The following is a 17,348-nucleotide window of genomic DNA, read 5'->3' as shown; positions in this document are numbered from 1 at the left end:
GAGAACTTGGAAGTTCAGGGTTGGGTTTCTCGGTCTAACGTGGGGTTAGGTGACCTGAAGAGAATGGATGACTGGTTGCAGCACTGGCCTCTTGGTTGCCAGTTCTTCATGTGCCCTTTGAAAGTGCACCAGCTTTAAAGCCTAAGCTAGACATTTTTCAGCCATCTCAGGGGAGTATGGCTCTGTGGGTCACCACCAATCCTCCCACATTTTGTGTGCTTCCTTTATGAAAGGAGCAAATGGTTTTGCTTTCAGTGTATAATCTCAAAAATGGATTATTGGATTAAAACAGATTAATAATCTGTTTTACTAATCAGTTAATAATCTAAAAGTGTTAACAATCTGGACATCACACTAAGCCTAAGTATTTAATTTTTTAAAAACTCAAATACAGGGATCCCTGGGTGGCGCAGCGGTTTGGCGCCTGCCTTTGGCCCAGGGCGCGATCCTGGAGACCCGGGATCGAATCCCACGAAGGGGTTCCCGGTGCATGGAGCCTGCTTCTCCCTCTGCCTGTGTCTCTGCCTCTCTCTCTCTGTGTGACTATCATAAATAAAAAAAAAAAAAAAATTAAAAAAAAAAACTCAAATACAAAAAAAAAAAAACAAACTCAAATACAAATTAAACCAACCAAACTCCCTCTCTGTGCTCTCTTACATCCTCTTAGGCAACTGAGCGAATCATTTTGGTTTAGAACTGAATATGCTGATGTTTTTAAGGCTATTAAATGGGAATGAAATGAGAACAGTGAAGGACTATATGAATGAAATGTAATGTTCCCTCTGGGTTGAGTCCTTACTATATGATCCAAGTACAAGTTCCCTTTGAGACTGCCCTTTTGAGAATTACTGCCAGAGATTATAGGCCTGTTATTATACAAAAATGAGTTAGAAATCATTCTGATGTTAACCTTCTTTTGTGTTTTCCCTGGAAAAATATGAATGGCATCCTTTTCAGGATTATCATGTATACATCTTGCATTTTCATAAAGTGCTAGTAGGAAAGCTGAGACTAGCACTGCTAAGGCCTAGGACAGCCAGGTGCTGTGGATAGAGCACCAGCTTGAGTGTGGAGACCGGGGTCCTGGTCCCAGCCCTGCCCTGGCTCATCCTGTGAGCCTGGATAAGTTACTCCCCTGTCCAGCCTCCCTGCCTCCCTGCCCCACTCAAGGGGCCTGCTGATCTTCAAGGTTACTTCCAGCATTGACAGTCTGTGATTCTGTGCAAACCCGAGAGGCAGACTGTATGACACAGACAGCTTTAGGGCAGAGTCACCTTTGGAAATGCCAGGGTTTTTCCCAGGGTAAGTGAACACAGACTAAAACCTATGCTTTTTATTAAGCCTGGACCTGGTGAAATCAAAAGTAAGAAGCCACCAGACATCTGGGCTCAGTCAGCCACCCTGGCATTAACTGGAAACTCCACCTGGTTTTACTTCCACTTAACAGTAATCTTTTCTTTTGGCAGGAAGAGAAGTGTGCAGAGATGTGGAGGAGTTTTTAGTCTCTTTATCAAAAGTTCCCTTGACCTTGTTTTATTACTGAAAGATCCCTTAGAGATTATTCAGTCTACTCCTCTCATTATACAGATGAGAAACTGAGGTCTACAGGGACGAAATGATTTCTTAGCATTGTACATCATGTTAGTGGTGAGGCTCAGATTAGAACCCACGTCTCCCAGTTCTCAGCCTGAATTTTTATTTTCTGTGTCCTAACCTCTGAGACCATAGGAATCTGCCTTTTCTCTTTAAAAGAATAAACTGTCATTAAAGGTAAAAATGCTTACATTTCTAAATGCTAATTTCTACCAATAAGCACACCACTCCTTTCTTTTCTACTTTTCTACTCCTCCCAGCCCCTTAACTCCCCTCAAAAGTCATATTCCCTAGGCAGTATTATGTTTAGTTTTGTTATTTAGCAGGCAGTTAAATTGAATTGGATTCAGCTGTTTTTGAGGCATGAGGAGTTGAGGAACAAAATGATGGGGGAGACATTGGGAAGGATTTGTTTTATTTTTTTGGCATTTATTAGACTGCAAAACAGCTGGAGCGATAAACTCGAAGCTTGGCAGCCTTGTGTTTGAGCCAAACCAAAATAGAGGAAAATTGATTCAATATTTGTAAGTACAGTTATGAATGTTTATATTTACATTTTTTGCAGACATGCAATGGAATATTTTCTGTGGGTTTGAAGCTCAGTCTTTTAAGTTCAAACTTTAATTATTGTTAGGGAATAGACTTAAAGATACCCCAATCTTAGCTGCCAGAGCTAATAAAGTCCATTTTGCTTCAGTTTCTGGCAACTCTGGAATCTAAGTGAAGAGGCAATAGACACTAGGTGAAGTTTGACAGTCTACATTCCTTATAGAATCCCTTCCCACCTCCATGCTCCTCCATAAGCCTGCAGGAAATATTATATACCAGTAATGACGTGCATTGTACATGTGGTTTTGCTAAAATCCCATCTTTCTAGTTGAGCATCCAGTTTGAGGTACAGTTTTGTTTTGTTTTGTTTTGTTTTGTTTTGTTTTGTTTTGTTTGCGTCAGCCTCAAACTCATTGAATTTGAGACCCAGAGAGGGGAACTGGATTGCCTGAGGCTACACAGAGGTCCTCCGACCTTCACCTTGGGTTTAGTGCCCTTCCTACTTTACTTTTTCCCTGAATGATTCTGTTTTCTTCTCTTCTCTTCCCAGTGTCAGGGGCTCTGATTTCATTTAATTCCATATATGTGGTACATTGCATGGAGAGAACTGGTTGTTACCCTCAGAGCAGAGGGAAATTCAAAAGCCTCACTGTCTCATTCAGGTTTCTGGTAGTGAGTTCTTGTCTGTTTGTGTTGGTTGTCCACTCCCATGACTGTCCAGGTCCTAGACTCACAACCAGTTTCAGTCTTCCTGGATTTGACCTCTCTGGGAGCACCTGTCCATTTTGCTCCTTGTCCAACAAACCTGGTCTCATCCCTACGGCTTTGTGCTCCTCAATCTCATCCTGTGTCTGAGTTTTAGTCTTTGAAATTAGGTCCCTGTCTCTTCCCAGTTCTCTTCCTCCACTCTCTCTGCCTTGCTCCTCCTTTCATGTCCCCCTTTTCACTCTCTTTCTTCTGTTAGCATTCCTCTCTCCGACTTTCTCCCTCCTGCCTCCTCCCCTCAAAGCATACATACAAAATTAAATTAAACAATGCTCTCATGACACTAGCCAGAGTTCTCTTTTCTTCTAGTTAACTCAGTCAAAGGAAGGGGCTGATGATGGGTAGTGATGAGGGTGGTGGGAAGGGGAGAGAATTTCATTTAATTGAAAGGTTTGCTTAATTATTTCCCGTTATTTCCTCTTTAGGGTCTTTTCCCCCCAGGGCAAGGAGCCACAATTGGAGTTGATTTTATGATTAAGACGGTGGAGATTAATGGTGAAAAAGTAAAGGTAAGATGCTAAGTGTTCAGTTAGGCTTTCATTGTGCTGTGAGGAAGTAGTATTTTCTTTTTTAAAATTTATTTTATTTTATTATTATTATTTTTTAAAGATTTTATTTATTCATGAGAGACCGAGAGAGAGAGAGGCAGAGACATAGGCAAAGGGAGAAGCAGGATCCTGGGATCATGACCCAAGCTGAAGGCTAATGCTTAACGAACTCAGCCACCCAAGAGCCCTGGATAAAGCCTTTTCATAACATGTATTGAATCTAATGGAAACCTGCACTGAAAATAATATATTCAGCCATGGTGACTTATTTCCAAACAGAGTTCTTAAATTCCCTTTGTAGATGTTGTATTTATAGATGGGAAGACAGAGAGAAGGTCTAAGGCAAATTGGTCCTGTCTCCTGTCATGTCAGAGGTGATGTATAAGCAAGAAATTTCTTTTCAGGAAGTCCTAGAGTTAGGACAGTAAGCAGTGCTACCTCTTAAGAATGGAGGCCCCGGGATCCCTGGGTGGCGCAGCGGTTTGGCGCCTGCCTTTGGCCCAGGGCGCGATCCTGGAGACCCGGGATCGAATCCCACGTCGGGCTCCCGGTGCATGGAGCCTGCTTCTCCCTCTGCCTGTGTCTCTGCCTCTCTCTCTGTGACTATCATAAATAAATTAAAAAAAAAAAAAAAGAATGGAGGCCCCGTGAAAGAGCCTACTGATTCCTGCATTCGTTATGGGTCATTTGGTCATATGAATCACTTATTGGATTTAATGTGTCTCCCACCATACCCCTATTTGTAACAAGGGAGAGATTCTAAATGAGAGGTCCAGGAAGAATCCATGATCATTCTCTTCCCCTCTGTGGTCTCTGGACAGTTTGGTACCCGTAAGAGCCATGATATGGCTAGTAATGGGAGAAGGGAAATAGTGTTTACTGAGCACCTAATACGTCAGTTGCACTGCTTAGGTCCTTTTATATGTGCTGTCATATTTAACTTGGTCCTCACTGTAACCCCTGTGAGGTAAATGATAACTTACCTTCCTTTTATAGGTTTCAGAGAGATTGAGCCACTTATCTATCCAGTTAGGAAGGGAGGTAGGCAGGATCTGAACCCGTTTGTGAGGTGGTGCATCCATGGCCTCCCTGGGGTCCCCCCTGCCATGAGAGAAAAGGGGGATGAAGGCATGTCACTTTGAAGCAAGGAAAGGAGGAAGGTGATAGGAAGAAATATGGAATAAGACTGAGTTACGTGGAGGAAGGTAGAGAGGTTGATCTTTGGCTCAGTGCTCTGCCTGCCTCTCAGAGTTAGTGAAATTCCACTCTGGCATCAGCAGCGCAATGAAAACTGTGGCATCAGATTTCCAGCTAGATCCCAATCGAAGCATCCAAAGTTTGTTTGTTTGTTTGTTTATTATTTAAAAAAAAATTTTATTGGAGTTCAGTTTGCCAACATATAGCATAACACCCAGGCATCTGAAGTTTAAATCCATGTCTTTTCCATCCTCCTCCCATATGTACCTGCGCTCCTGCCTTCAAATGTCTCAGGAAGGGCAGAGAAGCTCCAAGGTGCCCTTGCAGCATTTCAGAGATACATAGAGAAGCGTGTAGGGTGAGGCTTCTGAGTGGAGGACAGAAGCTCTCCCAGTGTCTCTTCCAGCCCCGATTCCTCAAAGTGATTCCTTCTGCAGAGACATGCACACCAAATACAATAGTGAATGGAGAGCTAGGGGCACTGAAAAACAAAGCAGGGTGTGAAATCCATGTAAATGCTAACCAGCATGCTCAGAAAAATAGTGCATTAAGCTGGGGAGAAGGAGCTAAGGTGTGAGAGTAGGAAGGAGACAGGAGTGTGCATCCAGGAAGTATTGACCAGAAGAGCCACTTGTAACTATTGTTCCAGCAGAGTGGAGGTGATCTTCAACCCTAGGAGTTGAGTAAACTAGTGTTTCAGGCATTTTACTTCCAGATGTTTGGATTTCCTAGTCATATACACATGTATAAGTGAGTTTATTTGTTTGACCAGAAATGTTAGCACCTACTATGTGCCAGGCCCTGGGAATGAATAGAGGTGAATAAGAAATTGTCCCCGCTATTAAAGAACAGGCTTATTTTTCTCCTTTGAATCCCCAGGTTCAGGGATTACATGTATTCCATTTTCTGCAAACCATAATCTCATTGTTAAGCCCTTATTACACTCAGCTAAAATCCATCTTTTTATAACATCCAACTCTACCACAAAACCACAGGCTTCTCAGGAACAGGGTTTGTGTCTTACCCCTCTCCCCATCCATGGCACAGTTACTGTCCTGCCACCCTATTAGGCCTCTGGACCTCCATCTTTAAAAAGTAAGAGTTGGTTAATCTCCTAAATTAATTAGTCCTAACTAATTTGCTTGAGTTTCTTTCTAGCCATACATGTGGAATCCAGATCTAGAATGACCCTCTCAAACCACATTCATCCGGGGGCTTCATTAGGATGTGGACACACAGGAGCAACTTCTTTAGTTTTTCAGTGAAAGAAGACAAAGCTACCCAAGTTTCGCTAATGACACAGTTGTTGTCTTATTGTCTTTGTTCTTTCATGCTTACTGAATACCTCTTCTCTGTGATGGTTAAGTGTCTTTTTGCAAGCAGTTTGCAGGCTTTCTCAGAGTCCCTTAGGGTCAGTGGGAAAGAGAATCTACTGGTGGTTTGTGCAGGATCACCTGCCTGGGGACTGCCACGGCAGCACCACACCCCAGCTCTCTCTCCTGACTTCTCATCACCTGGCCTCAGCCCCTACTTACTTACTCTTTTTTCCTTTTCTTTTCTTTTCCTTTCTTTTCATTTCTTTTCTTTTCTTTTTTCTTTTCCTTCTTTCTTTCTCTTCCTTTCCCAGGGCCACCCAGGTGCCCCAAGTGTCATTCCTTTTAGGATGGCTTCCAGCATTGAAGACAGAGAATCAAAACTCTTAGAAAAATTCTTCTGGTGATTAAGCCTTAGTGCCAACTCACTAAAGCAAAGTTGAGGCCCTTCTCTTAAAGTGGTCTGCATTTTGAAATGACCTTGAGTAGAAAATTCAATTAAAACAGTTGTAGGGGAATCCCTGGGTGGCTCAGCAGTTTAGCGCCTGCCTTTGGCCCAGGGCACGATCCTGGAGTCCTGGGATCAAGTCCTGCGTCGGGCTCCTGGCATGGAGCCTGCTTCTGCCTCCTCCTGTGTCTCTGCCTCTCTCTCTCTATGTCTATCATAAATAAATAAATAAGTATTTTTAAAAAAAAGAACAGTTTTTTTAAAAAAAAAAACAGTTGTAGAGTTTTCTCTTATCCATTTTTTAAAAGTCTGTCATAAGTAAATGAGAAGCAAGCAAAACATTAAGCTCAGACTACAACATTTTAACCTTAGGAGATTAATTATGATATAAATAGAAGATTTGCTGGATGTCTTTGTAATCAGTTATATATTGCATAGATAAGAATGTCTTGAACATATGCACATGTGTTTTCTCACTTGACCATCTGTTCATTCATCCATATACCTATATTATGGTATAGTAGATGGTGCATGCTGAGCCCTGTGTTAGGTAAAGCATTCTTGCTTTCTAGGAACTCGTTGTCAGCTAGGTGAAACATTTTATGTGTGAAACCTTCTTTAATATCCTACTAATCATTTAAGCAAAATTAATCAGCCCTTTCTTTGTGAGTCTGTCATCCTTTTTTCATTTGGCTAGGCATTTTTCAAATGTGTCCACCATGTACCATGTACTCTGTACGGAAGGCCCTGGAGCATAAGATTCAGTGAGAGACAGCAGTTGCCCTCAAATGACTGTCTAATAAAGAGGCACTCAAGTACACCTGTGACTGCAATGCATTATTGCAACTGTGAGACAATAGAGAGAAGCAGTGGTACAAAGAGCGTAGGTGAACAGTGGATCCCCCTGAGGGAGAGGAGGATGGTTAGAAAGCCCATGGCTGCAGTATTGAGAACATATTGACCAGCATGAGATTAAAAACTAGGAGAGATTCTCTCCTGCTGGCACCTGTTTAATAGAAGAACATCTCCTGTTTTATTATGGTCAGTTTACTGTGTTTGCCCTTCCTTTAGACAAGCTCCCTGTGAACTCTTTGAGATTAGAAATTGTGTTGTATTCATCTTTGTATCCTTCCTGTGCCTAGCACAGCACTCTGCATATATTAATGACATATAAATGCTGAAAAGGAGCGAATGAGTTGCATAGAAAATAGTAAAACCTAATTAAATGATAAAGGCAGTGGAATATGGATATTCTTAAGAATCAACTCCGAGGCTAGACATAGGCAGCCCCCTATGAGAAAGCAGCCTACATTTTGGCAAGCAGCATTCTAGGAAATATTTCAGTGGTTTTAACTCTCAAAGCTGCTCTCAAGATGTGCCAATCATGAGAACATAGTGATTTCTAATGATTGACAGTATTAAATTCAATGACAAGTGTTTTTCAAGGCTCATTGTGGTATTAAAACAATAGTCTGTTGTTCTAAGACACATCGTGGCATAGGGGAACCATGTCCCTAGGTTTAAAGCAGAGCAGAGAAATAGCTTTTGTCCCAGCAAAAGCCATAACATCTGTATGGTCGCCTTCAGCACACACAGACTTTCATGTACATCATAAAGAGCAGCTGCAACTTCAGATCAAAGGAGAGCTTTGTGCCACTGTTTGGGGACAGGGACCACTGGTCCCTCATTAGTCTTCACAGCTAAACTGATATGAACAGAGGGTGACACCAACTAACTCATCCTCTTTGGATGCCAATGTATATTAAAATTACTCTTTGGGGGCAAAAGCAGCGTGGTGGTGGGGTATGTCCTCAACTGGGAATAAGAAGGCCTGGAGTCTGAGTCCCAGATTTGTGTGTAACCAGTTAGGAGATGGAGGGGAGACCTTACCTCACCTACTTTCCTGGGCTGCTATAAAGATTAAATGAGACCCGCAATAAATATTTGAACATCAACCATCTGCGAGGCAGGCACTTTATTCGGCATGGGGGATTCTTTGAGTAAAATGGACCACTTCCCCTTCATGAAGCTTTCAGTTTAGTGAAGACAGTTAGCAAACATCATTACAAGTAAGTGATTCAAGGGTGTCATGTGCCATAAGGGAGAATTATAGGGTGGGTGGAAGAAGAAAATATGTGGTGCTGGGAGGTGGAGATGGGGAGCCTGGCGTAATCTGAACATTTCAGAAAGTTTGTGTCCCTTAAGGAAATGATGTTCTCTTAAAGGAGGGGAGTGCGTTTTGTGACATGAATTTTATGCAGTTAGAAGGGAATATTCTTACTATTGTTGATGTTATTTCTCAAGGCCTTCTGCATTGTTCTGTACTCAGGAGTCTCTAGAGAATGGCTCTCTTTGCAGTCTTCTACTCTGTGCAAGAAAATCTGGGGAGAAGGGAGAAGTGTTTTTTATTTTCTTCTTTATTATTAGAACCATCAGTTACTAGGTCTTAGTAGTGGTAGATGACTTCAGAAAATGTGAACTTTCAGTAGACTTGCATATTACTAACCTCTTCATGAAACCACTGAAGCCCAAAGATTACGTGACTTGCCCAAAGTCTTAGAGCTTAAAAGTGGTAGAGGGAGATTATTTTCTTTATTATTATTTATTATTATTTATTTGCCATGGCATTGTTCCTGCTTTCATTAACAAAGATAGTATATTAATAGATTCATTTGAATTCTGAGCTGGAAAAGGTGGTTGAGGTTGGATGTTCTCCTGCTCCACTTGCTGTCTAAAATGCCAGCAATCACAGAATGACAGCTTGCTCTGTATCCTGACATTTGTAATACGTCATTGTATTTAAGAACCTGAACTTTGGGACTTGAGTGCCTGGTAAAATTGACTCTGGCACATATTGGCTGTGAGACACTGAGCAACTTGATTAATCTCTCTGTGTTTCAGTTTCCTCACATGAGAAATGGATATAGTAATAGTACCTACTTCATTGATTATGTTATATGTAAAATGCTTAGAGCTTGATGTATAATAAATGCTCAGTAAGTTTTTTTTTTAAAGAATAAAAGAGATTCTTAGGTAATATAATAAAGAAAAAAAACCCCAAAACAAAGCAAGCCCCTCTCCCTAACCAGATACACCTACCACATTAAACAACAACAACAAAAAAAAACCACTTTTTTTTTGTTGTTGTTGTTTGTTTCTTAGGGCAGAAAATAACCATGAAATTGAGTGAAGTGTTTCCATTTCTAAACTAAAGCAAGGCAATACTTTCTTTTCTGCTTTTCCAACCTGATCTTTCTCTTATGCCTTTATAGCTTCAGATCTGGGACACAGCAGGTCAAGAGAGATTTCGGTCCATTACCCAGAGTTATTACCGAAGCGCCAATGCCTTGATCCTCACCTATGACATAACCTGCGAGGAATCCTTCCGTTGCCTTCCTGAGTGGCTGCGGGAGATAGAACAATATGCCAGCAACAAGGTCATCACTGTGCTAGTGGGTAAGTAAGGACTAATGAGGGGGGAAATTGATTTGTGGCCACCAGAGAATTTATAATCACATAATGCTTGTGCCTTGGTACCTTCCAATAATATAGTGTACAGCTACATAATTCATGCAGTCAACATTCAGTTCTTCTGAAATTGAAGAGAGAAAGGGAAAATGAAATAGGTCCTATCCCAAGTTGATGGTTTAGAAGAGTAAAGTAGAAAATATTGCTGATTGATTTTTCTGTCAATGGAGGCTCTAGGGAAGAAGGTAGACTACCGTGAAAGTTATGTGGGCTGCTAAACATTACCAAAAAAAAAAAAAAAATCTAGTTACAAAATCATGGAAACTGCTGGTCTAGAGGTACAGCATATCTCTTTAGTTGATAAAGAATTTATTCGTGAAGCAATTGCTTATTGTCTAAAAAAAAAGATTTTTTTTTCCTCCTCTTATATTCATGCTGACTTGAAAAGTTCTAATTTCAGAAAGAATCCACTAAGGGAAATTCTGCAGTTTGTTTCATTTTGTGGGAGGATAGAACCTCTGTTTAGCAAAGGGGAAAAGGCAGAAAACAACCCATGATTTTCTGTGGTTACAGATACATAACCATTAACAGTGGAATTGCAGTGACATGGATTGGATTGTTATAAACTCCTCTATGGGGTGATGAAAAATGTTAATAGTATATGGCTGTTAAAATGTTTTCTTCCAGGGTGCCTGCGTGGCTCAGCAATTGAGTGTCTGCTTTTAGCTCAGGACATGATCCTGGGGTCCTGGGATCGAATCCCACATTGGCTCTCTGCATGGAGCCTGCTTCTCCCTCTGCCTCTGCCTTTGTCTCTGCCTCTCTCTCTCTCTATCATGAATAAATAAGTAAAATCTTTTAAAAAAATGTTTTCTTCCTAAAAAGGAATATTACTATAAATTCTAGCAAGACTTGAATTTTGGAATTTCAGAAACATTGTAGAGCATCTCAGAAACATTGTTAAGTCAGAAATTATGGTTAACAATAAGGTAAGTAAACATGTACAGTAAGCATTATAGCTAGCACACCTGTGCCAGAAATCATATTAGGAAATTTATGTGTAATAATTCTTTTTTTTTTTATGTGTAATAATTCTTAATTTACATATGAGGAAATCATGGTTCAGAGAGGTGAAGTTCTTTTTTTTTTTTTTTTTTGAGTTGAAGTTCTTTACCCAAGGTTACACGGCATGTAAGATCAACTCCAAGCCTTGTATTTGTCCAACTGTAATGTGCTGCTTTGTAACAAATTGCTGGACTTTTCCTTCAGACTGCTGAGTTAAGTGCCTAGTGCTCTGTGTCCATTCCTGAGAACCCTCTTGCACACTGGAGAATGTTTGTCATGAAGCACTTGAAACACCCATCTAAGGACTTGGGCTTCTTTTTATTCTACAGAAAGCGCTTGAGAACTTGAGTTAAAGCATTATTCCTTGGGATTCTGTCTAAGGAAGTTAAATGGAGATTTGGTGGGAGATAATTAGTCCATTTAGTATGAAAGAGGCACTGGTTTAAAAAAAAAACTTTTATTATGGAAAATTTCAAACATAAGCAAAAGTAGAAAAAGTGGTATAACCAACCCTCATGTACACATCTCCCAGCTTCAGTGATTATCAACTCATGGCCAATCTTATTTTATCTGTTTCCTTTCTATGCTATTTCCCCTTGCCTTCAGAATATTTTGAAGCAAATCTCAGATGTTATATTATCTTTCAGTATTTCAATGTATATCTTTAAAGGAAGATTTTTAAAGAAGAGAACCTACCACAAACCCCTTTTCAGACCTAAAAAATGTTCTTTAATAGCATCAAAAATTTAGACAATGTTCAGATTTCCTAGATTGACTCATACATTTCTTAAAAATTTGTTCAAATCAAAGATCCAAATAAGGCTTGTTTGTTCTAATTGATTTTTGTATCTTTGAATTCTCCTTTTACCTGTAGGTTATCCCTCCATTTTTTCTCCTTTGGAATTTATTTGTTAAAGCATTTGTTTATCCTTCAGAGTTTTCAAGTCTGAGTTTTGTTATTTCACCACTGTAGTGTCACTTGACAGGTTCTTCCATCACCTGTGTTTCTTGCAGATTTGTAGGTAAGTTTAGAGACCTGGTCAGATTCAGTTCTTTTGTTTTCCTTTTTAGCAAATATGCTTCCTAGTTGATATTCTGAGGTACAGGTCTTATAGAATAGCCAAGAAAAATCATTGACTATCTTTTAAAATTTTTTTCCACATTTTAAAATAATGAGTTGTTTCCCTAGTATCTTCCAGTAACAACTAAAATTTGTTTATATTTTGAATATTATTTTAATTTAGATATATTCAGTATATTCTAGGCCCTTGCAATTGTTATGATTGATAGTCCAATTGTTCCAACTCTGAGAGAGGAGCTGCTTCAAATGGTCTCCTGAGTCCTGTAGATATGACCTTTTGACACTGACCTCACTTGCTTTCTGGTTTAAGTGTTCCAGGCACAATTTGTGCATTTCCTGCCCCAGACCAGGAATTAGCCATCTCTTTAAGAAGCGCTGTTTATTATTAATGGGAAGTTATATAGAGGCCACAACCAAGGTGGTAGGAATCTTCCTTACTAGTGAGTGGTCATTGCTTTTAGCGTTTCAGCGTACAGAACGCGCGCGCGCGCGCGTGTGTGTGTGTGTGTGTGTGTGTGGTGAATTCTGTAGTGCCCACAGGGGGTTGTCTATTAGGCTCCACCAAACACTTTGACTCACAAGACTACAATAGGCCACACTTGGCATGATATTCACTAAGAAGGATACAGGACAGAAAATACGGCTTAATAGCAGGTCAGCATCAGACATTCCGTCTCAGTGGAAGTAATCCTCAATAGCAGTCCATATAGTGGTCCAGGACTCCCTGGGACAGTTCATGTGTGAAGAGAAAGGCTTATGTCAGGCATGTGATGGACCTGCCTTGGCCTAGAAGCCTTAATAGGAACCAGTCTCTCTTGTAACAACTCCGCAGACCTAACTTTCAGGGTCTTTCCAAGTGAAGAGCCACCATACTCAGGGAAGCCCGAAGTTCTGACTTTCCATTAGATATTTATAATTCATACACTGAATTCCTAGGTCAGATGGACTTTATCAGTTAGGGGTCACTTTTACCATAAGCTCTGTTGCTGGGCAACACAGTTGACATACCACTTTTGTCAGGTTTCCAGGGGAACAGAGGTAGAAAAAAATCTTAAAGATAAAATCCACCATGTATTATTCACACTGATACTTCCATTTATAATTCAGGAGTGTAAAAAATTTAGTTAACCTAATTGTTCTCTCTTTCCTTTTTCCCATGCCCCAAATCTCAGACCCAATGATACTAATACAGTTACTCATTTGCTTTATGCCCTAATACCCATAGAACCTCCTCAGAATAACAGTACTCACACTGTCACTGACCGGATGATCACTGCAACAGTTCAAGATGTTTTCCTTCAGTTCTTTTGTCCTTAGAGTATATACCACTGGGGACACATGGCTAAAATACTAGATCTTAAAGTCAAAATAGTTCCCCTCTGTGTGGTTATGCCATTTCATGATAAACAGGTTCATTTGTTCCATTTTGCTTTGCATTTGTAGGGATTGCTTTTTAAATTTAATTTTGTATCCTTTATATAGTTATAGTTGTATAATTATGTGAAACATTTCTAAGATTCTGAAATCAAATGGATTAGACAAATTATATTTAGAAAGATCAAGTTTCTACCCCTCCCTATCTCCTCAACCTCGTTCCTTTCATGGGTAACCATTATCTTTAAAAGTAAAATTTTGGCTTATTCTCACATTAATAAAATAAGTTTGTGAGCATGCATCTATGTATTTTTTATCCCTTTTTCTTAGTTGTATGTTATATACCTTTTTTCTACTTTGCTTTATTTGCTTACCAGTATATCCTCGTGTCTCATTCCATGGCAGTATATGGAGACCTTCCTCATTGCTTTTTACAGTGGCAAATAACTGCATTGTGCAGATGTACCATACTTCATTGAAGCCAGTGCCCGGCTTATGGGCATTTGGGTTGTGTCCAGTTCTTTGCCATTACAAATGGCATTGATATTTTAAAATAAACATTCCAGTAATCACAGCCACATTTGCTTTGCTTTATTTGCCCATCTGTTTGATTTGACTTCAGATATGAAATTGAATTTAGATGCTGCCGCGCTCAAATGATGTTTCCTTCTTTGATTTATCCCTGTTTTAGGCAACAAGATTGATCTAGCTGAAAGGAGAGAGGTCTCCCAACAGAGAGCTGAAGAATTCTCAGAGGCTCAGGACATGTATTACCTGGAGACCTCAGCCAAGGAATCCGATAACGTGGAGAAACTCTTCCTTGACTTAGCATGCCGCCTCATCAGTGAAGCCAGACAGAACACACTTGTAAACAATGTTTCCTCACCCTTGCCGGGAGAAGGGAAAAGCATCAGCTACTTGACTTGTTGTAATTTCAACTAAAGGCTGAGGCGAGGAGAAGCAAAAGGAATCAGCAGCTGCCCTGATGGGCTCCGAATTGCTGGGAAGATCTGGTGATGACTGTGGCTCCTGCTCTCAGACCTTCTGACTCCTGTGGGACCCAGAGCTTACAAAGCATGGCAGGCCAAAGGCTTTGTCCACAGGCCAGCATTCGCAGAACATATAACGGTTTCATCCTTTTGCAGTCAGGAGTTGGAGCAAGGAGAAAATTGCACTAGGCGCTCCATGATCTGCAGAGCATGTTGCTTTTGTTCTTTAAAAAAAAAAAAAAAAAGCAAGTAAAAGCGCATTCCTGAACACAGTCCAGGGGGAACTGTACTGTAGGGATCCCTCCTGCACGTCAGTGGGTGCATGTAGGGGCTATTATTTAGGGCTTTTGGGGGCCCTGGTTTTCCTGTCTACCAGATAAACCAAAACTGGGAAGGCCAAGTACTGCCTCTGTGGTGCGTATTGATGACTCCATGGAGACTTTGAAAAGTGTTATTTCCCTTGTCCACAGGCACTTTCAAGAACTTTGGGATGTAAAAATGAAATGAAACTTTTTCCCATGACCAACAGTAACAATCATTGGTTTAATAATATATACAAGCTCCATGACTCCTTTTGGTGCTAATGATTCTGCTCTTTCACAGACCAAACATTTTAGTACATTGATGTCCTTAAATGTATTACATTGAAATAAAAAAAATAATAATAAGGGAAGTCCATGAATCGGCACTCTTTCTCAAAGTCTCATTACTATCTTTTCTAGGGTGGATCTGTTGGAAAATAAAATACTTTCCCTCTCAAATTCTGTCCCCTCTAAATCTCTATCATTTTCTTCTCCTATTCTCTCATCTTACCTGCCCTTTAAGTAAATGAAAATGTTAGAAAATGAAAAAAAATGTTGGTGATATTCTAATATAAAAGACTAGTTCTAAGACATTATGAGTAGTATGAGTAAACAGACCAGATCTGACCAAAATACTGTGGATTAATGGACTGCGATGCAGAGTTCTAAGCAGAGCACAGTCCTTGACAGCAGGTGACATCTTTTACTTCCTGGTACTATCCATCTTGGACAGACCAAGGCTTAGAATTTTGTACATGTTTTTAGTATGATAAGTGACAATAAGCAACAGATGAAAAGTCTCATGAACCACTTTTGTATCTTCAATTACCTTAGAAAAATTCTGCTTGTGGAACCAGGTGGAGCTGTCATTTGTCCCTTCTTCATGTAGTAATGTTACTCTCAGACTCATGATCATACATTCTTTCCTGTTTCTTTTTCTTTTCCTTTCTTTCCTGGTTTCCCCATTTTTTTACTCTTTTCCTCTCACCCTTTATATGCATGTGTTACTGCAAATCTCCAATTCAAATGGAGGTGTATATGCCTTTACTTAGCCAATTTTAAAACAAGACTCAAAATGAAAGATGTGCTGCTGAATATGTGTTACTAATTTCTTTAGTGCCATACTTTGATGCCTTCCAATTTGTTCACTGATACAAATGCAAATTGAGGAAATAATTAAACCTGTATGTTGTTCATGGTGTCAGATGTTTCTGTAGCTTGCTGCTTGGCATCACTTAGGGATGAGTAATGGAATAAGGGTAGGATATGCAATTCTGTTGCTGTAGATGGTGGCAATCTCAGTCCTGATGTGTTGATGTTTGAAAGCTATTTAATTTTAAAGAAATGAGGCACATAGAAACATGATATTGATAAAGCATTTGTAGCATTTCTCTAGCAGATTTGTGTGCCTCATCTCTTGTATACAGATTATACATATTGTATAAGAGATTGATATTTTTGGTTGGCTTCACTGTTTGTCCAGGTCCTATGGGTGAGAGAAAGAGATCCCAGAAGTTTGAATTGCTTTTCTTTTGAATCTGTTTCTACAGGAAAGAAAAATCATTTTAATAAACCCCAACCAAAATAATTTATAATCGTTTTTCCCTCCTCATTTCTCCATTAAGCCAGCAAATATAAAACTATTAAGAAAACAAGTTGATGAAGGAGGGTAGAAGAACCTCTCTTTTTAAACTGTGAGGAAATGTCAATAGATTTAGATTTACCATCTTTCATTTAGGGCAAAAATCCAACTATCCCATGTGATGACCCAACTTTGTCTCCACAGCAGCAAGTGTGTTGAAAGTAAAACTGCTTTGTGAACTTAGACTTTGTTAGATTGGACACATTTAGTCATAGAACGACAGCTTCTAGGACCACTCTTGCATTCTGAAATTCATATTCCCTAGGGCTCTGCTACTTCTGTCTACCCTTGGCCATAATCGTAAGGGGATTAAATAGTTCTGTTCTTGGCCCTTTCCTTCCCTGTTACTCCCCCCAGCCTTTCTGTAATTTACAGTCAGTCACCCCATCCATGGTTCATAAGCAGAGATACATGGGAATTTTAGAGCTTTCCTCCCCACCTTAGTTGTGTGAATTCCAGATTAGGCCTTGTGGACACTTGTTCACTGATATATCTCTAGTTTGAGAATGATCCCTGACAATATTGTAGGTGCTCAATAACTGTTAGTTGAATAAATGACTTAGTGCCAAGTGGAGCTTTGCCAGTTATGTAGAAATTTCTCAAATAGAATTTGAGAAATTAAATGTGGTCATCTTAACCCAGACCAGGAGCTACACTCACTGGTTTGTTTACTAGTTGTTATTGTCATGGCAATATTTGCTAAGATGAGCCTTCTTAAATAAAAATGAATTCTCATTTATTAATGGTGGATGAAAAAGAGAGTTGCTCTCATAATTCAGTTTAGCTTAATGTGCCTCACACTATCAGAGTCCATGTCTGCTTCCATTTTTGGTGTAATAAAGTTACTATGGGGCACCTGAATGGCTCAGCCAGTTGCGCATCTGCCTTCGGGTCAGGTCATGATCCCAAGATCCTGGGATCAAGACCCACATCAGTCTCCCTGCTCAGTGGGGAGTCTGCTTCTCCCTCTCCCTCTGCTGCTCCTCCTGCTTGTTCTCTCTCACTCTTTGTCTC

General features: G+C 40.0%; 1 protein-coding gene across 3 annotated transcripts in view; it reads left to right on the top strand.

Annotated features, from left to right (window-relative positions):
* RAB30 (RAB30, member RAS oncogene family) overlaps window positions 1-15,886 on the top strand; it is an 83,853-nt gene extending 67,967 nt beyond the window's left edge. For all 3 annotated transcript variants that reach the window (XM_041730148.1, XM_041730149.1, XM_041730150.1), the window contains exons 3-5: window positions 3,333-3,416; window positions 9,686-9,869; window positions 14,093-15,886. In XM_041730148.1, coding sequence (XP_041586082.1) covers window positions 3,333-3,416; window positions 9,686-9,869; window positions 14,093-14,343 — 519 coding nt within the window. In that variant the 3' untranslated portion in view covers window positions 14,344-15,886. The remainder of the gene's footprint in view (window positions 1-3,332; window positions 3,417-9,685; window positions 9,870-14,092) is intronic.
* The last annotated feature ends 1,462 nt before the right edge of the window (window positions 15,887-17,348 follow it).

Source organism: Vulpes lagopus, chromosome 15 (genome assembly GCF_018345385.1).
Source record: "Vulpes lagopus strain Blue_001 chromosome 15, ASM1834538v1, whole genome shotgun sequence".
Taxonomy (NCBI): Eukaryota; Metazoa; Chordata; class Mammalia; order Carnivora; family Canidae; genus Vulpes; species Vulpes lagopus.
Note: the sequence above shows the minus strand (reverse complement) of the source record. Positions and strands in the feature narration are given on the sequence as shown.